At 43.5% G+C, this 23,503-nt stretch overlaps 1 protein-coding gene across 1 annotated transcript in view; it reads left to right on the top strand.

Annotated features, from left to right (window-relative positions):
• The window catches only part of ANKFY1 (ankyrin repeat and FYVE domain containing 1), a 46,846-nt gene extending 25,421 nt beyond the window's left edge, over nucleotides 1–21,425 (top strand). The window contains exons 8-25 of the mRNA XM_019545454.1: nucleotides 699–903; nucleotides 1,439–1,507; nucleotides 2,409–2,608; nucleotides 3,239–3,336; nucleotides 3,842–4,067; nucleotides 4,744–4,842; nucleotides 5,698–5,851; nucleotides 7,072–7,240; nucleotides 9,484–9,602; nucleotides 10,229–10,385; nucleotides 12,319–12,519; nucleotides 13,638–13,814; nucleotides 14,118–14,265; nucleotides 14,530–14,620; nucleotides 15,028–15,152; nucleotides 15,369–15,515; nucleotides 16,077–16,167; nucleotides 18,093–21,425. Coding sequence (XP_019400999.1) covers nucleotides 699–903; nucleotides 1,439–1,507; nucleotides 2,409–2,608; nucleotides 3,239–3,336; nucleotides 3,842–4,067; nucleotides 4,744–4,842; nucleotides 5,698–5,851; nucleotides 7,072–7,240; nucleotides 9,484–9,602; nucleotides 10,229–10,385; nucleotides 12,319–12,519; nucleotides 13,638–13,814; nucleotides 14,118–14,265; nucleotides 14,530–14,620; nucleotides 15,028–15,152; nucleotides 15,369–15,515; nucleotides 16,077–16,167; nucleotides 18,093–18,225 — 2,609 coding nt within the window. The 3' untranslated portion in view covers nucleotides 18,226–21,425. The remainder of the gene's footprint in view (nucleotides 1–698; nucleotides 904–1,438; nucleotides 1,508–2,408; nucleotides 2,609–3,238; nucleotides 3,337–3,841; nucleotides 4,068–4,743; nucleotides 4,843–5,697; nucleotides 5,852–7,071; nucleotides 7,241–9,483; nucleotides 9,603–10,228; nucleotides 10,386–12,318; nucleotides 12,520–13,637; nucleotides 13,815–14,117; nucleotides 14,266–14,529; nucleotides 14,621–15,027; nucleotides 15,153–15,368; nucleotides 15,516–16,076; nucleotides 16,168–18,092) is intronic.
• The last annotated feature ends 2,078 nt before the right edge of the window (nucleotides 21,426–23,503 follow it).

Genomic DNA, 23,503 nt, shown 5'->3' with positions numbered 1-23,503 from the left:
AGTTCTGAGATCCCCAGAAAGCATTGGCTGCTCTGGCAGCAATGCTCAGGTGGCTTATGAATGGAATAACACCTTTAGTGGCTGGTTATCCATCTGGCCTGGGAAAGACATGAAGCTTTGGGGGTGGGAAACGCTAGGTTTATGTAGTTATAATAGAGGCTTGTGCTTTGCTTTGGTGGTGGCAGCTGCTGCAGCTTCGATAGGCTCTTGATGTGCAGGGACTTGGCAGGCGCACGGGGCCCTGGGGTGGGAGTAAACTTGGCTATTTACTGACATCCCTTGCAAGAGAAAGGGCCATGTAATACCTGTTCACAAGACTTTTTTTGACAGCATAAGAACACAAACGGGCCCCATCCAACTATTTTTACCTTATTTTGTAAGTATATAATGTTATAAGTCTTGGAGTATTTGAAATAAGACCACTTGGTTCCCCGTCTTTATTTGGAAGCAAGCTTTTATCTGATAAAAGACGAGGCGCCTCTGCTAGAGTGCCATAATGAAGATGGGTGGCTTGGAATGGAATCTTAACAAATAACTCCTTTCTGGCAAACTTTTGGATGATCAAATGCCTCCCCAGAGGCTGGGAAGCTGCTGGTTCTAACACAAGGGCAATAATACCAGTGTATGTAAGCATGTACTGAAAAACAGCTTGTGTGCAGTAGACTGTCAACTTCTGATCCTTTTGTACCCCACAACAGGAGATAAATTTGCTGCCAACTTTCTCATTAAAAATGGTGCCCGTGTGAATGCTGCTACACTGGGAGACCAGGAGACTCCTCTGCACCTTGTGGCCTCGTACAGCCCCAAGAAGCACTTACCAGATGTAATGTCAGAGATGGCACAGATTGCAGAGTCCCTCTTGCAGGCTGGAGCCAATCCAAACATGCAAGATGGCAAAGGAAGGTAAAATTGTAGCCAGTATTAACTGTCAAAGACTGCGAGTGAAGTGCATGATCCAATATTAAGACAATAGTGTTGCGGCACCCTGGAAAGCTAATTTTCTTCTAAATGGAGAGTTGCCTTTTGTTGCTGCATGGTGGTCTTACTGGGCATTACTGACCCAAAGTAGCTGCTACTGGAAGAGGGGTGGAGGAGTGAATTGGTGAGGAGTGCAAAGATCTCATCTCGCTGTGGGAGGGAAAAGTAAGTTGAGGGTAGCAGACCAGTAAAGGGTCCAAATATCCCGGGGAGGGAGGTGGTAAGTCTTTGGCCTTTTAAAGGCTTGGAAACCACAATTGCTCATAATTAAACGCAATCCAAACATGTAGCATTACTCCCTTTTTTTTACTTCTTCCTGACTTGGCAGGAGGGCTATATGTAATATAGGTGATTCTGCTGCCTCCATAAAATCTGGGAAGGGGAGATGTTGTACTGCTTTAATGTAAAACAGTCAATCTGAGTAAACGATTTCCTGATGCAAGTAATTGACCTTTTGCAGGACCCCATTGCATGCATCAGTTGCTGTGAGGAATGAACCTGTATTCAGTCAGCTTCTCCAGTGCAAACAGTAGGTATTGGGGTGGCATGGGAGGTTGTAGCTCTGAGTGCCCTGCTTCATGTAGTAAAAAAATATGAAGAAAAAGCTGTGTAGCTGTAGGTTGTTTCTAACTTCTCAGTCTGACTGAACAAGACCTGACCCAGATGCCATAGATCTTTCCAAGGGTGCTGCCCAACTCGAGGTGTGCAAACGCTTGCATGCGATTTGAAGAAACCTGGAGGTTTGCAAACAACAGGCATCCATAATATCAAACTTATTGACCTTTTGTCTTTTGTAGTCAAAAAAAAAAAAAAACAAAAAAAACCCAGGTTCAAGTAGAGTGCTGATTTTAAATCCAGAGAAAGCTATTGAGGCATGTCCTGCACCTAAAATGGGTGAGAACCATTGATCTAGATGCTTATTTCAAGATGGAAACTTGCCTTCTGGCTCTGCGTAGAAGAGAAGAATGTGCTTTATCTGTTGTACACTAGTTTGCAAGCAAGAATACCGAACATAGTCTTGAGTCTGAGGTAGTTGAGCTATAGCTTAAGTAGGACACTTCCATGGAAGCCCTGGCCCTGTGCTATGCTCCTAGGGTTTCCACGGAAACCAGCCCAGTGACGTGGGCAGGGGCTGCTGGGAAATGGAGTCTAGCCACCAGCTAGATCTGCCATTTTGCCACCCCTGTACTAGCCTACTTGAGGAGTCTCCATGGAAGTGTCCTGCTTAAGCTATAGCTAAAACTTGTTCTCAACTTTTGCATACTGTATCTGTTGACCACAGGCTTATAAAAGTCAGGAGCCTAGTCAGGCAGATCTTAGCTGCTTGGAGCTCCAGCAGATCCACATTTTCAAGAATCTTAAAATCCATTAAAACTTTCCTGGTGCAGTGCAAGCTGCATAAATAACTGAATTCCTGAAATCTGTTTTAGACTGGACTTGGAACTTAAGGATCATGAGGGAAGCACAGCTCTGTGGCTTGCAGTTCAATATATCACAGTGTCATCTGACCAGTCTGTAAACCCTTTTGAGGATACCCCTGTTGTAAACGGGACATCATTTGATGAGAATAGCTTTGCAGCAAGACTCATCCAGCGAGGCAGCAATACAGATGCACCAGACACAGTAACAGGTAAAACTAGGCGTTTGTCTTCACCTTCAAGTGAAGGGGTGAAGGTCTGCATGCCAAGGTCATGGAAGCTAAACCTGGCATACAAGCTCAATGGCATCTTCCATAAAACTTGAGGTTCCAAGTTATTACATGTAGTGTCAATGCTTAATAAAGTAGAATTAGTCCATCTCTTTTTAAGGGGGAGTCCTTGAAAATGGTACGTAGACTCACTGTTTGTAGATTTTTTTTTTTTTTTTTTTTTTTTTTTTCTGACTTGCTGGTGTAGCATAGATTAACTAAGTGGAATTTTGAAAGGAAATCAGCAGGCTCTTGGATCACTGGGGGTTGGGGAAAGGAACTAGAATAGAATGGGGGTGAAATCCCAAGGCTTCTTGGGTCGAGCTCTGCTGTTGTTTTGGAAGGGAAGTGAGGACTCTGGGAACTTGCCTTTGTTAATGAGGGCTTGGGGACAAGAATGCAGCATTGGAAAAGTGTGATCAGTGGTATTTGCTTGTGCTGTCATTTTTAGGCCAAACTCTCTTCCCTTCCCACCCAAGGGTCAGTGTTATGTCTAGCAAACAGTCAAGAATTTGTAATCTTAATTTCAAATTATCCGTATTGTGCATCTTGCAATTTAACGTTTCTCATTAGGAAACTGTTTGCTGCAAAGGGCTGCAGGAGCAGGTAATGAGGCAGCTGCACTCTTCCTGGCAACACATGGGGCAAAAGTCAACCACCAGAACAAATGGGTAAGAAGTACTATGTTGTACTAAACCTCTTTGGGTTGCTCCACTGTTACAGTAAATAAGTTGCTTGGCACGGGTCTGGAACTTGGCAGTAGTTAGAAGCTGTAGCGCTTTTTTTTTTTTTTAATATTAACACTAACTTTGGATTTTGAAACAAGTCATTGCGTCTCCACGTTTAGAGAAGACTGCTGCTCGGTCTATGTAGGGGAAGAGCCTGCTTTCCATAATTGTGAGAACTTGGAATGCTAAAATGGTGAGACACCTTGTGGTGGAGCATGCTTGCTTGCAAAGCACATCTTACAAGAATAACAAAGGTGGATTAGGTTCTGACAGAGAAGTATGTCAGGGTTTTAATTGGGATTCGATCATGTGAGCCACTTTGCCCTGGATGCTCATTGGCATGTAAGATGAAAGAGAGAAGCCTGGCCTAGAAAAGACTATACTCGGTTGTAACATGGGTTTACTGTTTTAGTGTAAAGCAGCTAACTGCCTATGTTTTCTGTTAAAGGGGGAAACTCCACTGCATACAGCCTGTCGACACGGCTTGGCAAACCTTACAGCAGAGCTCCTGCAACAAGGAGCCAATCCTAATATCCAGACCACAGAAGCAATACCTAGTCATAAGGATGCATCCTTGTCCACAGCAGCAGATAATGTCCACCTGCAAACTCCCCTTCATATGGCTATTGCCCATAACCACCCAGATGTGGTATCGGTCATATTGGAACAAAAAGGTAGGTATTGTAGTCTGTATTGATGCTGCTAATTTGGTTTGCTTCAGTGTGTGCAACTGGCAGCTTCCACTGTTTGACCTAACACCTGAAATCTGCTTCCTGGGCTCTGTTCTATTAACTGAGCTATACAAGTTTGTCTCCAAGGAGAACTCATTAACTTATTCAGTAACGTTGTACTACCGGAGAGTAGCTGCACTTTAAAATGTACCCCTTGCTTGGGTTGGAATGGGTATTGTTAGTCTGATCTAGTTTTCTAGCCCTATACTTTAGATTTGACAGTAGGAAGTCTTGCTTATTGGATACTTCTCTCCAGTTGCATAGGATGGATACAGAACTTGCATTTATGAATAACTAACTAATTAATTGATATTGTGATCATATAGGTGCTTCAGCAGTAGATGATTTCTTCTCTTTCCTGAGAGGTGGAATGTCAGTTGTGCATTACTGTGGTCCTTTTTTCAGAGGGCCTTTATAGAAGTAGCAGCACCAAAAAATACCCCCCTGCATGGGTAAAGGCCTAAAGCTTAGTGGTGTGTTTTGGGTCAGTTGAAAACAAAATGCCGCAGCCCAGCGGAGCAGTGCTGTCACTTGCAGCCGCAATGACAACGGGAACAGCTCTGAAATAGAGGAACTCCTGTTCCACACTGGCTAAAATAATGTGGCGATTTTCTTTCAGCTAATGCCCTTCATGCAACCAACAACTTGCAGATCATTCCTGACTTTAGTCTCAAGGACTCGAGAGATCAGACCGTATTGGGGTTAGCATTATGGACAGGTAAGTGCCTACACAGGTTGATAACCGTCTTCTTCAAACTGACCCTTGCAGCCAGCGTCACTAATGGCGCATCATGAATGAAGTCTGGACTTAATTGTCTAGCTAGCAACTTGGTGTTTTTGTTAAAAATGTCTTGTAACCTGTATTTTGGTTCCTATGGCAAGCCTGGCAACTCCCAGTTTTATGGCATGGTCTGGAGAACACCTCTAATCTTATGGCTGAGCTAGAGGCATTTATTCCAGTGACTGCTAATCTGTTTACTGATTCCCAGAGTACTGTTCTATAAAATATCATGCTCTTCTGGTAGGCTTCAGGTCTTTCCCCCTTAGCCTTAAGATCCGTTGCTGCTAACTTCACTATCTAATGCTTTTGAGACAAGGGAAGACTGTTAAATATGGGAGATCTACAAAATCTTGCCAGCTTCTGGCCTCCCCAGTTAAGTTTGGGTAGCCGTGGTGATGGGCCATAATGGAGACACCATAAGCAAATCTGAGATGGGCACAACCCAGAGTCTTCTAACGTTTATGAACTCTAGTTTGGATTGCTCTTGCTAAAACAAAACCAAAGCAGGGCGATGGGAAAATTGTGGACGGTAGTAAAACCAACCACTTAACAGATGCCCATGAAAAACATGAGCTAGACTAACTGGTGACTTGGTGCGTAAACTGAGCTTTAAGCTATATCTGTATAATTTTAGTAAAGGCTCAGACTGAAGCGGAGCGAAAGCCCCATGCTAAGGTGTCTGTTTAGTTGGTAATGGGGCTTTTTGTACAAAAAGCCGTAATGGGTAAAAACTTTGTAGAGGCTCCTTATTGTCACTCCAGTTAAAAAAAACAAATGAGTTTTCCCTTTCAGGTATGCACACAATAGCAGCTCAGCTGCTTGGGTCTGGGGCATCCATTAATGACACCATGTCAGATGGACAGACTCTGCTACACATGGCAATACAGAGACAGGATAGCAAGAGTGCACTTTTTCTGTTGGAACACCAGGCTGATATCAATGTCAGGTAAGACTTGAGCTGCTGTAGTTCAGAATCTGAGGAATACCACATGGGGGGGCAGGTCAGAAGTGAAAATAAGATGGATAACAAAAGTTGGCCTTTAACAAAGTATAATGGCTGCTGGGCCATTTCTTCTAGATGTGAGGGCTTACTTGGCATTAATCTCTGGCCAGTTTCCCAGTGACTGGAAAGGGGCCTTCACTTGGGATTGAAGACGGCACATGGCCCTTACAGTAACTACAACTGAAGTGATATGAGAGGAACAATGGCCCCTTGAGGCTGTCGCTGTCCTTTTATTTTACAGCTTGGATAAGTAGGTGAAATTTAACAGTAGCTCCTCAAATGCTCAGTGAATGTGTACCCTTAAATCCAGTTTCTCCATGTTGTGAGAACTGGAAGTCTCTTCAGAGCAGTTAATGTCCTGCTTTTGCCACCTTGATACTGGCTTATTCCTAGAAGGCTTTTGTGGGGAGGAAGGGGGAGCACAAGTACTAGGAACGTAAAAAAACCCATAATAGAATATGTAAGGAGATCAAAGGAGCATTATCTCTGCCTAATCTGCACATTGACAGAGCAATTTTTTCCCAAATAGACTTTGAAACTTAGGGAACCCCATCTTCCTTTAGCTCCCTGGTGCATGATGAAGTTTTCTACTTGAGAGAATTTTTACAGTCCTTTTGAAGTCTCCTCTGCGTGACAAAGGGTGTTTGGACCTGAAAGCTTGCAAAGAAAGAGAATTTTTTTTTTGCTACTATTTAGTTGATCTAATAAAAATTGCCTCTAGCCAAGAGTGTTGTCTGCCTAATGAGATCAAATAAATTCCTAGTAGCATGTTTAGAACCTGGGCATCAGTACAATGGTCTCAATTTCATGGCACTAAGCCTCTCTCTAGCTTGCCCCGTGGTTAGAGTTCATTGTTGAAGAACTTGCTCGCTTGGTGCTCTCTTTGTTTTATTTAAAAACTGTTCTCTACTCCGTAGTTCCATTGTGTACTATAGTGTTCTCTACTATACTGGGCCAGCAGCTCAGGAAACTTGAAGTATTTTGGTGTGCTCAACAGCACTGCAGTGGTTTGTGCCACTGTCTCGGCTATGGAGTTAAACCTAGCTTTAACACCCTCTACATCTGTTAATTCAGAGGCTACGTTTCCTGTTGCCGTTTATTGCTAAGCTGACCCCTAATGAGGTGGAAACAGACCTCATGCAACAATTGTTTGTTACTTACAGGACCCAGGATGGAGAGACTGCCCTCCAGCTTGCTATAAAAAATCAGCTTCCCCTTGTGGTTGATGCTATTTGTACCAGAGGAGCTGACATGTCTGTGCCAGACGAGAGAGGGAATCCTCCACTGTGGCTTGCCCTGGAAAACAACCTGGAAGACATTGCATCAACTCTGGTAAAGCCTAATACCACCTCACAATCTGCTTCATTTTCTAGTAATTGAGAGAGTGATTCTTTTTGTTTTGGTTTAGTTTTTTTGTTTCCCCCCTCCCCAGTCTTTCCAGTGTTTACTTGCAAGCTTTATGAACTATGGAATTACTGCCAGTTTGGGTTTTCTGCAGCATTGCCCAATATTGGGAGATGATGAACTGATACTAGAGAGGTGGCTTACCTCCCTTTTTGGAAGGCTTTATCTTGTATCTCAGTTCAAACCCAATCGCTTGCTTCTGCCACCACACATTACTCAGCGTTGTCTCAACGTTATGATCTTTGGGATCTGCAATGCTTTTGCTTTCTAGGTCCCTTGACTTGTTGGTTGGGGAAGAGAAGGCTAAGATGCAACTATGTTATCTGGCAGGAGAATAGTAGCTGAAATTTCTGTTGGGTCCAAATAGCGAAGCCCCAGAGGTCTACTGGTACTCCTGAAACTGCAGTTCAGCTTTTCTTGCCACACTTACTTTAAACTTGAGCCTAGTGAAACTGAAGGGCTTCTAACTTGCTTTGTCCAGACCAGATCTCATGCAATTGCAAGTAATCCAGCAGAGAGCTCTTGATGCTGTCTGTATTGAAGATGAGGGTTTTCTCGGTCTCCCTTTTATGTCCCTTAAAAAAAATATATATATTAAAAAAAAAAAAAAAAAAAAAAAAAAAAAAAAATTACCAACTATTTTCATTTTTGATAAATGAAAGTCAACTTACCAGCCAGCCTTTTTTAATTGTACTCAGGCCTCCTGTACATGTTACAGTTAAATCATACGGTTAACTGGTTTACTGCGCAGTTATGTTAAGACCAGCTACAAGTGCAAAGTAGCTTTTACAGTGAAAAGCTCCAACCAGCTATGAAGTTAAACTTCAAAAGTTGTACATTTTTTTTTTTTTTTATAGCTGGGTGCTGTTGAGCTTTAATTTGCATGTATAGCAAGGTCTTCCCCTGTAGCTGGGAGCCCCATCAGTTGAGGGGGGCTTTGAACCTTGTGCACAGCCAGGACAGAGCCCCACAACTAATGCAGGGGAAGCCAAGACTAGGAGCCCCATCAGCTGCAGGGACTAGACACCCCATAGTTGTGGGACTCTTGGTCCCAGCTGCACCTGGCCTCTGTGGCTGGGAATCCCCTAGGCAAAGGAACTGCTGGCTATGGGAGTCTGCTGCCTGCCAGTGTAGGGGGAGCCCAGGATTGGGGGACAACTGCATACCTGACGCAAGCTAAATAGGTATCTTTATTGTGCATTTCTTTATATTTGGTTTCTAGCAGTGTTCTTTTGAGAGAGAGTAATGCTGTAGGTATGTATGCATAGCACAACCAGCTTGTTTGGTTCCAGCTGTGCAAGCTTGAGTTAAATTAGTTGAGTCAATTCCAAAGTTTTTTTTTCTTGGCAAATGGAATGGAGCAGCTGGCTTGCTTGAATTTCCAAATTGTTGCTGTGTGCGCATGGACAAGTTGCTGGCTTGTGAGGACTGTGTCTTAGTTCTCTGAACTTTGTGGCCATCTAAAAAAAGTTGCTCTGGCTAACTAGATTAATGTATTTTCCTGAATCCAAGAGCACCTTTGAACTTCTTAAAGATGCCCCCAGCCCCCATCTATTTTATTAGGTTCTAGGCATGGAAAATTTTTAAAATGAAGTCAAATCCATGTCAGACTTTCTATGTCTAAAATCTAATCAATTGGGGGACCACCTAAATCTGTCGCCCCTACCAAGTAGGAAAAGTAGCAGCTGGGAGGCAAGCAGCCTGCCCCTTCGTGTCTATCCCTGCCCTCCTTTCTTCTTCCTTCTTGCTTGCTTTTGCTACTCCTGCCTCTGTCTTCTCGTGGGGCACAGCATGCAGCCTGGCCAGGCAGTAGCAGTGGCTCCACCCCTGAGCTGAGGAAAACAACACCAGAGGACGGTTGGAGCAGGATTTGAGGAAATATGATAATTTCTTTCATGCCTACTAATTACCATTCTCGCCCCCAGTTTACTAGCTGAATAGCTAACCTGGTTACAAATTGAAGCTTGTTCTTTATGGCAACCTTGCACCAAAAACTTCAAGCCTGGATAAGGCAGGTTTCTTAACTTTTTTTCCTCTTTAGCAAAGGCAATCCCAAATTGCTAAGCAAAACTGGTTAATTATGGGCTGAGAATTCCTATGCCAGCACATGGCAAAACAGCTGTATCTCAGTTTGTATGCTGTTCTTATTTTGCTTCTTGTTCTTAATTCAGGTCCGACATGGTTGTGATGCAACATGCTGGGGTCCAGGGCCAGGTGGATGCCTACAGACTCTTTTGCATAGAGCCATTGATGAAAACAATGAACAAATAGCATGCTTCCTTATACGGAGGTTAGAAGTTGGCTTTACATGGCACTTTTTAAATGCTTTTGTGTGTTGCATCTAGAATTTGCACATTGTTTTGCCGCTAGTGAGAAACGGACCTTTTCCAACTGATGTTGTTTTTCAGCACTATGGTGTAGTGCACTAGTGTGCGTCATAAAATAACCTTTAACATGCTAACTGTGTAAGTGCGTTAGTCTGAAACAGTTTAACGACTAACTCTGCTTTCAAGCAAGCAGTAAATATGCACCCTGCTAGTGGACTGACAGGTATAAAAGTTAACAAGTTTACTTTTTAGATTTGACTGTTCAGTTTGAAACAGGATCAGCTTTTAAGCAGTGTGAGCCACATGCTGCATAGCAATTGGCACACGTATTGCAAAGCATAGTTCAGTGTACTGCAGATAATTGCTTTTTTGAATTTCTCAGTGGTGGTGAGAAGTCCTGTAGCAAAAACAGTGGGCCTTAGTGTTGGAAACAATTTTTTTTATTTTACTTTATTGCTAATGATGATGAAAAGAGCTTGCTTACGTGGTATGTACAGTTGATGGTAGAGAAGCTCTTTCTATGTTTGTTCAAACCTGTAAATATTGATTTATCCATGGGTGTAACTTGACTACTCTGCTTGCTTTTCAGTGGCTGTGATGTGAATAGCTCAAGAAAGCCAAGCCCTAATGGAGAAGGAGAAGAAGAAGCTCATGATGCCCAAACCCCCCTGCACTTGGCAGCTTGCTGGGGCCTGGAAGAGGGGGTACAGTGCCTTCTAGAATTTGGTGCCAATGTAAATGCACAGGTATGTACAGATTTATTTTAAAAAGCGGGGTGGGGCTGGGCTGCTCAAGCCTGCTGAGGGCTCCCTTTTAGGTCCCACTGCACCTGGCTCCAGCCAGCTTTGACAGGGACTTGAGCCAAATCAGAAACTTAGTAAATTAGTATTTAGGGGCTCCATGGGCTGGATAAAATGACCTGGCGGGCTGGATGCAGCCCACTGGCTGTATTTTGCCCGGCCCTGACTTGCATGAACAGTTAATGTGTTTTTTGCTTTTTAAAAAACAAACAAGCAAACAAAACCTGACTGAATTATGAAGTTTGGAATTTGTGCCATAGGTCTACTTGGCAAGACTTCAGGCATATCTTGCTTAATATTTCCTGCCATTGTAGCAGCCAAGGCTTTAGCAGGGTCCTTCTTCTCTTCTGGCATGCAGGATTTATTGGGTGCTTTTGCAGCTATAGTGAGATGCTTGCCTGAATATAGAACATCCAGTTTTGAACAGATTAACTCTAAGCCTTGTCTGGGGGGAGGGGGATGTGGTCAGGAGGTCTGCTTCAGTCCTTTGCTTCTAATAATGCCTTGCTTTCAACACGGCACTACTTAAATGCATAAAATATAGCTGGGGGAAGAGGAAGGAAGGAGTATTTGAGGATATGGATCTGCTGGTTTGAACTAGCTTCTGCCACGTAGCCCAAAGATATTAAGTTTTAGTTAAAGAGTCAAGCTTACAATCAACGCCTACAGTAAAGCCTGTGGCGTCAATACCTACACAGTCAGATGGGTTGCTAATTGGCTGAAGGGCTGCACCCAGAGTGGTGGTGGACGGGTCTTGCTTGACCTGGAGGGATGTGGGCAGTGGGGCTCCGCAGGGCTCGGTCCTTGGGCCCGCACTGTTCAACGTCTTCATCAGCGACTTGGACAAGGGGGGTAAAAAGCACCCTGTTCAAACTTCCTGATGACACTAAGATGTGGGGAGAAGTGGGCACACCAGAAGGGAGGAGTAGGCTGCAATCAGACCTAGACAGGTTACAGGGGTGGGCGAATGAGAACAGGATGGGATTCAACACGGACAAGTGCAAAGTGCTGCACCTGGCAGGGGAAGAACTGGGGAACTCCCTTCTCATTAATGCGGAGGCAGAAAAGGATCTTGGAGTTGTTATTGATGCCAAGATGAACATGGGCCAACAGTGTGGGGACGCGGTCAGGAAGGCTAACCATACCTTGTCATGCGTCCAGAGACCCATCTCGAGCAGGTCCATGGGGGTGATCCTCCCCCTCCTATGCAACACTGGTCAGGCTGCAGCTGGAGTATTGCGTCCAGTTCTGGGCACCGCACTTCAGGGGGGACGTGGACAACATGGAGAAGGTCCAGAGGAGGGCCACTCGCATGATCGGGGGGTAGCAGGGCAGGCCCTACGAGGAGAGGCTGTGGGACCTGAACATGTTCAGCCTTGACAAGAGAAGGCTGAGGGGGCATCTAGTGGCCATTTACAAAGTAGTCAGAGGGGACCAGCAGGCATTGGGGAAGTCCCTTTTCCCCCAAGCACCACCAGGAGTGACTAGAAATAACGGTCACAAGCTGGCAGAGGGTAGATTCAGACCAGACATCAGGAGGCGCTACTTCACGGTCAGGGCGGCTAGGATCTGGGACCAACTTCCAAGCGTAGTGGTGCTGGCTTCTACCCTGGGGGCCTTAAGACCAGGCTAGACAAACGCCTTGCCGGGGTCATTTGACCCCAGGACTCCTTCCTGCCATGGCAGTGGTTCGGACTTTGATCTGCTCGGGTCCCTTCTGACCGTACCAGCTATGAATATGGAAAGACTTAACTTCTGTGTTTTATGCTGTGAAAGGTCTACTATTGGGGCTAATCTGGGATAAACGGTAATAGATCTGAACTATGTTGGTAGTGGGCAAACTTCTGTATCTAATGTGCAGCATGACTTTCACTTGTAGGATGCAGAAGGAAGAACTCCAATCCATGTTGCCATTAGCAACCAACATGGTGTTATTATCCAGCTGATGATTTCACACCCAGATATTAGATTGAATGTGCGTGATAGACAAGGCATGACCCCGTTTGCATGTGCTATGACCTACAAGAATAACAAGGCAGCTGAGGCAATCCTGAAGCGGGAGCCTGGAGCTGCTGAGCAGGTAAATGGGGAGAGCGTACACTAAATTCTGTGGTACCAAATGCTAAGCTAGGTAATAGGTAGCTGGTTTCCCAGAAGAGGCAATAGCTTAGTTCACATATTTAACATGCTGGATACTTTTTCTTCTAAATATGATAAGAAGGTGCCCTGAAAAATCAGAGGCTGCCTATGATATGGTATGCTGTTCCATGTGGCAGCTTGTACTCTAGTTACACTCTTCTCTTAATTGAACTAAATTGGCTGAGGGTGGCTGGATGCAAAAAGGGGAAGTATGATATTGGTACAGTTTCAGGTGATGTAAACTGGCTTGTTGTGGGTCTCTTAACAAATTGTGTGAGCCTGGAAGGTCCTATGGTTATGTTGTGCTATTCTGACAGTTTGGGGGATGTTTCTTGGTTTTGCTGTAAACGTTACGCTGAACTGTAAGCCAGCACTGCCGTGAAAACCTCCACCTGTATCTTCAGCGTTCTTGTGGGGAGATGGCAGCATCAGTTCAAGAGTCTTATCCTACCTTTTATGTACGTTAGCTATGGAGTATTTGGGTATCTTTAGTGAACTCCATTACTACAGACAGTGTCTAAATTTTGCATCTGCTGTGTTTTGCTTAATTCTAAATTGTCCAGTGTTTTAATGCTGCTTTAAAGGCACATGACCACCATGCACTTGAGTTTAAACCACAGAATAAATGGGAGCACATCTTGCATTAGTCTTGGTGGCTTTGTATTTCTGTCCTCAGTGCTAGCTGCTTGGTTGCCACCCCACTTGCTAAATGTGTATAACAAAACTAACAACTACTTGAATATGACACATCCCTCTGATCAAAATGTCAAATGAGAAGACAAAGATTGTAAAAGGGTCAAATTTGAAAAAAAGCATGTAAATAGTGTGGAAATGGAGCTACTGTAGGGCCAGTAAATCCAATCAATAATGTAGACTGGCAACTTGATTTGTTGGCTGGATGCTGACTAGACCGCATCAGTTTCCCCCTTCCTTTCTAATATCTATAGGTTACAGTGAAGGAGTAAGAATACTATTTTTGTAAGCAACACTGAGACCAGAGCAGTCAGGATATTTTACGTATGGATAACTTCACAAGATTTCTTTGTATGTCCTTTGCAGGTGGATAATAAAGGTCGAAACTTCCTCCACTTAGCTGTTCAGAACTCTGACATTGAGAGTGTGCTCTTCCTAATCAGTGTCCAGGCCAATGTAAACTCTCGGGTCCAGGATGCCTCCAAACTGACACCTCTACATCTAGCTGTGCAGGCAGGCTCAGAAATCATTGTGCGCAATCTGGTATGTAACGGAGACCTAGTCTTTTACACCTCTTATTATCAGAATGCCTCCTGATTTTCCATGGGCAGAGACGCTTAGTGTTTTGAAAATACTTTAATTCTGATTTACTCAGAGGTAGACTTGATGAGGTTTATGCCAGAGTCCAGGAATCTGCGTACTTGCTCTAGACCGAGAAGAAATTATGGGTTTTTAAATGAAACAAACATGAATCATAGGCTGAAATGCACAAAAAACCCCAACAACTTTAAGCTTATTTTGTGAAGATTGAGGTTTCTGTATCAAGATTCTTGCATCTTCTCGCAGCTTCTTGCAGGAGCAAAAGTGAATGAGCTGACCAAACACCGTCAGACTGCTCTCCATTTAGCAGCTCAGCAGGACCTTCCCACAATTTGTTCTGTCCTTCTTGAGAATGGAGTAGACTTCGCGGCTGTGGATGAAAATGGAAATAATGGTAAATGTTTATGGCTGTGCAAAATGTATCCACTGTTTACATCACTGCAGTTCCAGCAATCCAGTTTTTACTCTCCAAGTTGTGCAGTTCAGCTGAGGTGCATCCTGCATGTTTCAAAGATGTATATAAAAGGGTTGAGAGGAAGCCCCAACTGGAGTGTTTTATTGGGGTTTGTTTTTGGGGGGGGGGGGTACACAACTTGGCTAGATATGTTGGGGTGGCATGCAAAACCCACTGAATCTTGAGTTTGTCTGCCTTCCCCAGCTCTGCATCTCGCAGTGATGCACGGTCGTCTGAATAATATTCGTGTCCTTCTGACAGAATGCAACGTGGATGCAGAAGCCTTTAATCTCAGGTGAGTAGTTCAGCTTTCATACTAAGGAGTCATCTATGTGAACATGAGACTTTAATTAGTCAAAAGCAACTCTTCACTGGTCGTAGCATTATGAGGGTTATTAATTATTGCTAATTCTATCTTGGAAGCTGCCACCTGCATTTTTACAGCTTTAAACGTGTTCAGGTTTTTAATGAAGCACAACTTAATTTCTGAAAAGGCATTTGACCTTCCCACTCTTGTCAAAAGTTAACTAGAATCAAGTGTTTTGAACTGGATTACTAATTTGAGAAAACAAAACGAACTTTGGTTGCCTTGCTGCTTTTTGTGCAGAAGCTGGCTGGAATAAATAACCATGGTTAAGCAGATCTTGGGCTGCATGGTGTGATAGATGTGTTGTAGCATTTGGGTGTCTTGTCTTGTGTCAGAGGTCAGTCACCGATGCACATTCTGGGACAGTATGGGAAAGATAATGCAGCAGCCATCTGTGACCTCTTCTTGGAATGTATGCCAGAATACCCTCTAGACAAACCCGATGCTGAAGGAAACACAGGTAAAGAGAACTTGGCAACTGTTGTACTTGAACTTTGTTTTAAACTGAACTGAGGAAAGCATGACCAGTTGGCACTCGCTACTGAAACTGCAGGTGCAAATTGTCATCTGCAGAGTTGATGACAAACTAAACCTGTTTAACGTTGTCTAGCAGCACAGAGTCTGTGGGAGAGCTGTGGTCTGTACCAGTATGGAAATATCTGCCTTTGCTTTTTAGTGCTGCTTCTGGCCTATATGAAGGGAAATGCTAACTTATGCCGTGCTATAGTGAGAGCTGGGGCTCGTCTTGGAGTTAACAATAATCAAGGAGTCAATATCTTCAACTACCAAGTTGCTACAAAACAGCTTCTATTTAGACTCCTGGGTAAGTATCCTACGTATGTAAGGCACAAAACCCTAGTGTTAAGGGGAAGAGGAACACCAATTGCAAGCTATCTAAAATAAGGGTCCTGACTTTAAGATGAGCTGAACTTGCTGAATGCAGCCAGATACTACTATGGGACTTGTAGATGTTTATTACCTTCTTTACCTGATCTTTTTTTTTGGGGGGGGGGACGGAAAAATCTCCTAAACAGCACCAAAAAGCTAAAAAGGGGTGTGTGTGTGTGTTTTGTTGTTGTTGCAAACATTGCAGTAAATGTCTGGTCTTGTCTGCTTTGGGCTATTTTTTTAAAGCCTCTGTTGAAATTTTAAGGTGTTGAATATCGGTCGTACAGCTTTTGGTACTAAGTAGTCCATGTATAACGTGAAGGAAGCTGTAGGGCCTGGACAACTGAGTCCACGTAACCAGCAGTGATAACTTAATTCAGGGGCAAGGCAAATACTTTCAGTAATTGACGTAAAAAGGCTCCCTTGAAAAGAAAGAGCCTCTTAATGCAAGCTGTGCGAGTCTTTGGGACAGGATTGACATCTGTTTTATTTACAGACATGCTGACAAAAGAACCTCCCTGGTGTGACGGCTCCAACTGCTACGAATGCACTGCCAAGTTTGGGGTCACGACAAGGAAGCATCACTGGTAATGTGCTTCAGCATCCTACTAACCTTGTAAACATAGCTTAAACCAGTGTTTCCCAAAGAGTGTGCTGTCAGAAATGAACAGGTGTGCTGCAAAATCTTGCCATGGCAATGAGCTACAATAGGTATGAGGGTGGGGAATGCCTTAACAGGTGTGCCACAGAAAATTTTTTTATTAATGTAAGTGTGCCTCGGGCTGAAAAAGGTTGGGAAATGCTGGCTTTAAGCCAAGGTAGCTTATCCTGGAAGAAATTGAGTTTTTAGAATTGAGTATTCTTCTGTTTTAAGGACAAAGCATGTTGACTTGTCTTATTTCCATTGCTAAGTAGCATAGACTCTTTTTTGCCCCTAGCCTGGCTGAAATGCCTCTTTAGTACAGGCTACTGTTTGAGTGACAGGCTGCTGAAGGGTAGGCTGCCTAGTGCTGGAAGGTGAGAGACTGCTTAGGAGCTCCTCATGCCAATGAGCAGCCACCTCTTACAATGTTCAGAGCATGTTGTATTTGGAGTGCACCTGCTATTGGTATTGGCAGACCTGACAAGCTAAAATGGGGAAGAGAAATGACAGGCTGAGTGCAGTCCAATAGCTCAAGCTGTGTTCCTGGTAACATAGAAACTAACTTTTTAAAATGTGGGTATACCAAACAATAGCATAGCACAGCTTTTGTGTAGATCATTGGTTCCCAGCCTCAGGGCACGACCAAAATCAGGGTCATGGAGGGTCTTCACTAATGTGCACCTTTCACAACCTGCGTGCTTGGGGGTGGGTGGGGCTGCTGTGCACAAAAGGGGCAATGGCAGCTCCCCTGCCCCTGAGCCATTGCTGCCATACTCTCTGCTCCCAGTAGCCGGGTCAGGAGGTTGGCCAACTTAAGGTCACAGCAAAAAAGGGTTGGGGACCACTGGTGTAGATGTTGCCATCTTACAGCAATGTGATGTTGGCCTAAAAAAATTTGGGTAGAGGTTTGTGAGCCCTACAGTAATCTGCCCAGCATAATGTTCAAGGGAAGGTGTTTACTGTCCTCAGTCAGTCAAGGGTGCTATCTATGCCTCTAATTATGGGCTGACTGGGCCAAGCAGCCAGGCTTTGTGAAGCACAAACATTTAACTTGTAAATCCAACAGTTTCTTTTCTGGGAGGGATTACTGGGATGCCTTTTCAAGTTAAAGGCTCAATATCTGCGATTGCTTCTGGTTAGTAAGGTCATGTCAAGTAGCTTTAATTCCTTAAAACCCTGGATAGCTTTCCCAGTTGGAGAGGCTAGAGTGGCTGTTTCAAAGGTAGACCTCTAAGCTGATTAGTTCCCTCACTAGAGGGAACTGGATCCTAAAGCAGTATGTTGGCTATGGGGAGAGTTGAAGTATTAACTGAATTTTGATGTCTTGTCTTGGCAAGAAGACCTTTACACTTCTACTAATGTGTTGGGGCACAAACTATAACAAAAGCACCTAGCATCCTACATACTATGGTTCTTAACCTTCTTTGTACCAGGACTCATTTGCAAATGTTGACCAGTGCCCCTCACTCCTAACCTGCTGCGCCAGACCTGGTGGGGGGTAGAGGGGGCCCCAAGCAGCCCCCTTGCATGTTAGAACTGACAGCCTGCAAGGGAAAAGCTGTTTTCTCTCTTTTTTTTTTTTTTTTTCCTCCTTTTAAAGGAGAACCCATTTTTAAAGTTTGTTTGTGACCCTTTCATATATTCCTATGACCCACTTCTGGGCTGTGACCCACAGGTTGAGAAACACACTGTCCAGAAGTACTAGAATCTCTTTTAAAACATTGGCCACTGATGAGAAGTATGGCTGTCTCACACCCCTCTGCAGTGAGTGTTGTTTGCCCTAGGTACTCATACGGTGCTAACAGGGTCCACAAGAATCTGGGCTGTGTCAATGAACACCTTCCTCTTTTGTTTTTCTCCCTGCAACAGCCGGCACTGTGGACGTCTGCTTTGCCATAAATGCTCAACAAAGGAAATTCCCATCATAAAATTTGATTTGAACAAGCCTGTTCGAGTTTGCAACATCTGTTTTGATGTCTTGACTCTGGGAGGAGTCTCTTAGTATGCTGTGCGAGGAAGAAGATTCCCCATCAGCCCTCTTCTGACAGCAGCTCTGCCAACAAGCTGTACCAACAGGGAGGGGAGGCCTATATACATGTCTGTCTTCTGCAATAGACTGAACTAATTAAGGACCATGTTATGATATATTCCAGTATAAATGATTTTTGTATGATTTGTAAATGTATTGGGCTGTGATGGATGTCACTAGGAATTGGAGTGGATTGCTCACCCCTAAGTGGCCAACAAAACTGAGCGAGACCCTCTTCTAGTTGCAGTGGGGTAAGGAACTTAGAGCCACATTAGCCTGGTGTCCTGTACTGATCCAAATAACCAAAACAGGCCTGTGCTTAACCATGGTGCATTGCACTGAGCTATTCCCTTGGGTCCTGCCACTTCCAGGCTGTGATGGAGATGGCACTGAGCTTCAGGGTAAATAGTAACTGTTCCCTTTTGCGTTGTCTTCACAAAGATAAACGCTCCCTCTTTCTGTATAGAAAGCTTTTTTTTATAAAGCTGGACTGTGCTATTACAACCACTACTCACTTTCAAGGCTAGTTTTCAAGCAGGGTTTAACTTTACTCATAGCTCAAGAATTGTGGCCTTACAATAGAAAGCTTTACAACACCTCCATGATGCAAAGCAGCCGGGATTGCAGTTCCTCATTGATACCTCCCCTTAGTAATGGTCCTCATTAGCTTTAGCATGTTCAAGAGAACTGCAGAGTCTTTACTTCTGCTCATGCCTACCAGATTTGTCCGTCTACTTGTGTTGCACTTTCATAGTTGCATTGCAGGCCTTTCCACACGCACCCTTTTTTTGTACAAGAACTCAAGTGCTCTCAGAAGACCTAAGCTTACACTAAACAAGGAAACACTAAAGCAGATTGCATAGTCCTACCTTGCTGAAGAGCAATATAGTGCTGGAGGTGCAATTATGAATCCTGTAAGGTAGACAAGTTACCTGAATGCCTTTTTGTTTCTTTGAGACCTGGTGTAGGGGAGAGCCAACACGTTGGCCAAGAAAGAACATGCTGCTCCCCTGCTAGGTGTCCAATCAAGGTCTCAAATTCAAGTGGAGAGGTTGATTGTTGGCAGTGCTTGAAGGTTCACTGTCTAATCTTTCAAAATTAGTGGCAAAGGAGATTGATTTGCATTGTTAATTGGCCTTTTGTCTCAAACTGCAGCAAGCTCTTCTGGGCTTGGCTGTGGCCACTCTTAAAAGTGTTGAATCTAGGGGCAGGATGCAGGGGGAATGACAGTTTCTCTTCAAAGTAGTCTGTAAATTACTTGGGTGCTAGTAAGCACTTGGCCTGGTTTGTTTTTGTGTTTTTGTTTTAAACTGGCTGTAGCATTTGTAGGCCAATATTACAGACATGCTAAAGAAAATGTGTGCTTAAGAACAAAATCTTACCTTGTTTAAGTTTTAACCCGAGGAGGGAGAGTAACACCCAACATTCCTAATCTCTGCTCCACGGACAACTTGTGTACATATTTATTCTTTTTCGCTAACCACTACTCATATACATGAGTACATTTTGGGAGAAAATAGTTCATTTCACTTGCTTGGTCTAAAATAGTGACATGGCAGTGCAAGACTTACTTAAGCTGTAAAATGAGCTGATAAACCAGAGTGCTACTCTTCTACATTTCTGTGACTTACAGGATATGTTTACTTTAGGCTGGGGGTGGGGTGGGGGGGTGGAACATGGGCTGGTGCAGTAAAAACATTTTGGAAGACCTTGTCAGGGTTGCTGATTGTTTATTGTCATAAGAGTTTTAGTAAATTGCTTGATCTTCCACCATGTAGGCGCAAAAACTGGAACCCTGAGCCTGGTAACACTAGGGTGGAATAATAGACTAACTCTCTAATGCAATTATGATACGATTAGTGTTGATGCCAATTACAATCTCCTTCCAGCAGAGCTCAGTAAGTTATGCCTCTAATGTAAATCTTAGTTTCTGTGCAACTGTCAACCTGCAGCACGCTTGTTCTAGGAGTTGAGAGGGAGGGCATAAATGACTGGCTGACTGGCATTTGATAGAAAAGTGGAGCTTTGTGTGCGTTTTGGATGCCCAGAATTGATGGGGAAAATATAAGAATAGTTTCATATTTCTTATGATGGTCTTTTAAATGTCACAATTCAGTTTGACACAAACAGTGTAAATTCCACTGTCTTGTCAAAAACAGTTGGTTTAGACCAGTTGACTAACTTGATCCAGGAATAGTGTGCAACTTGTTCAATTTCATCCCCTCCTTTTTTTTTTTAAAAAACAAGACAAACTGTCAAGCAGAGAAATTGGTGGCCAAGGAATTTTAAATGCAGCACTGGAGGGATTGTTATTTCAAGAACTGCAGTGATCCCTAACATGGATTTTGTTACCAATTGCATGGAAAACTCTAAAGGATTAAACCAACCACCAGTGGAGCTGCTGAGCAATAGAAACAAGCTGCTTGGCACCCCTGCCATCCTAATCACATTCTTACATTGATGAGACCAGTATTGCTCAGGTTTGTAACAACTGGAGTGTCTGAGACCTGTAGTAGGTTCCACCTCATACCACTGCCTCCCTGCTCCTATTGAGCGGCATAGAAATTGTTGATTTTTTTTTTTTCTGTTTTTAAAACAAATGGATAGCCTGCTGGCAAATACTGTGCAACTCCTAGGGCTCTAGCAATACTGGTTTTGTAATAGACTATATCTGCTCCTTGAGCTTAAATGAAAGCTTGGCTATAACTAGCCCTGTAACATGCACACATTGGGTTCTACAGACTGAATTCACAGTACGTTCAACAGAATTGATAAATGAAGTGCCTTTTTCTTGTGAGACCGTTTCATGGCAGCCAGTTTGTAATGGACTATGCTTTCTGCTGGGATTTAAAAACCATGCAATTTAACTATAAAACCCAATAACCTAGCCTCTTGGTTTCCTGTATTGCACAACTAAAATCCACTTGTGTCTGCTGCCTTCTGTTTGGAATGAGGGAGCAGTCTTTTCTCTCCCATGTGCACACTTGAGTCCCTGTTCCTTTTGACACAGTCCACTGAGTGTATCTGGGTGGTGGCGTGATTCCCTTGGACCTTCAAGTATGAATGGGAGGTTCCCTGCTAATACTCTAGTGAACTGGAAGCTCTGGGAGAGCCTTTTTTTTTTTTTTTTTCCTTTTGCCAACACATTTCTAGTTCTTTGGTTTTTTTTGTTTGTTTTGTTTTGTTTTGTTTTTTGGAAAACAAATGCACTTCTCTTATCTAGCAAACATTGTGACCAAACTATTTTTGCTGTCCTTGGATAGTCACAGGTTGGACTGGGTGACCCTGGAGACTGCTTTTGAGGCAAGAAAGGATTTCAGTCTTGTGAAATGGGCTCAGAACCACCAGCAAAACAGCTGGGAAAAGCTTGTGCTGCAGCTGCTTGTTTGTGGATAAACAGAGGAACTCAGTTTCCAGAATAGATGCCCAGCACTAAGTGGACTAAATTCTTGAGCTTGTCTTGGATATTTAAAGTTTGTGGGGAAAGAAACCTGGCACGGCTTCACACTAAGCATAGTAGAAATGTCTGGTGTTTAAAGTGGTACTAATACAGCATCACTAAGTAGCCTCCTAAAAGCTGTCATACAGATGACCAATGACTTGTACAACTTCCTTTTTTATGTAGCCTATGTACTCTAAATCTCTGTTCATAATACAGGGTGTCTTGTAGATGGAATGCAGTAGCTGACAAATCCTTGGATGAATTTCCCTGACGACAGGTTCATGGCAGGGTTAGATATTAGACACTTTCACTTACCTGGTTTTATTGAAATGTGAAAGACGGGGTCATTGGAAAGCCTACGGCTAGCTGAAAGCGGAACTCTGAAGCTTGTCATACCCTCTGTGAACTGGTCAAGTCTTAAAGCAATGGTATTTTTAATGGCATTGTTTGTTGGTCTGGAGTCCATTGTAAAAAGATTGTATCTTTTTCTTCCCCCAGTATTCATTATTTCATTGTGTAACAATTCTGTGTAATAAACTCTGCATAACAAGATAATGGATCTGGATCATGGACTGTAAACATCCATTTTATAGCAGTTGCTTCTCTGGCACAAGAAATGACTAGTACAGCCAGAAAAATCTTGTCTTTTTGTGTACTTCTGAAGTTGGAAGAAGAACTTCCCTTACAGGACTTGAGAGTAAGACCTAATTAATCACAGTTCAAGATAAACTGTTTCATACATGTAAGAGAGAATACAGTAGATGTAATAACCCTAGGTACATATTGTACTAGTCTTAACTGCTTGTTTTATAATCCAGTCTGATTACAGGCTTGATGCCAACTTTCCTATTCTGTAGGCCGTAGTCTGGTCTGTCTGTGAATTTCTTCTTTTTACTTGTCCCTTTCCTACCCCTGCCTCAGATGTCATTTTTGCTTCAGCTGCACTATATATGAGTTGAGAGTTCATCGAAAGAAAATGCAAGTTGAATGCAAGGTCACTGGATGAGGGATCGTCATATGAGCATATTCAAGAGTGTCTTGCATAAAGGGAGGCTCTAGAGTTACCGTAAAACTAGTCAAAAGTAATTTGCTAGATCATGACAGGTCTGATTAAATACTGACATTACTGAATTTCATAGAAGGTGGTTTGTTTAGCATTGATGCTTCGCTGCATATGCAGCTACTCAGAACTGCCTGCTGTCCTGGCAACTGGTGAAGGGGTGTGTGTGCATATCCCTCCCCCTCTTGCCCCAAGGCTTCCTTACCTTGCAAACATGGTTGGAAACTTCACTGGAGGAGCCCTTAGCTACAGCGTACTGCTTCCCCAGCCAGGATCATTTGAATTACAGCATGTAAAAAAGTTCACATGTTTGGTTAGACCAGGACTTTTAGCCCATTTTAATGCAAACATGTTACTATTTGCTGTAAATAAATAAATAAATATCTAAAGTGAACGGTCTTAATTGGCCTTTTGAATAAGAGTTCCAGCCTTGCAGTGTCTTGTCTTGCTCCTAAGTGCCAAAACCAGCTCCTCTGCCTTTGAGCAAAGAGCTAGGTGCAAGCTTTTCAGAAAAGAAAAGCTGCTGTTACACAGACTGGTTGTGGCACTTTGCAAGTTATTGCAGTGAGGAAAAGCATTCTCCTCTCTCTCACTGCCAGCAAGCACTACAAGGCTTGTTGTTAAACCTCAAGTGCTTTTGATGTTGTCTCCTTGCTTTTCATACATTTCATAGACATTAGGGCTGGAAGGGACCTCGGGAGATCATCGAGTCCAGCCCCCTGCCCAAAGGGCAGGAAGTCAGCTGGGGT

The sequence above is a fragment of the Crocodylus porosus genome, unplaced genomic scaffold (assembly GCF_001723895.1).
Source record: "Crocodylus porosus isolate Cpor-Errol unplaced genomic scaffold, CroPor_comp1, whole genome shotgun sequence".
Classification (NCBI taxonomy): domain Eukaryota; kingdom Metazoa; phylum Chordata; order Crocodylia; family Crocodylidae; genus Crocodylus; species Crocodylus porosus.
This window is presented reverse-complemented; position numbering and strand designations above follow the sequence as displayed.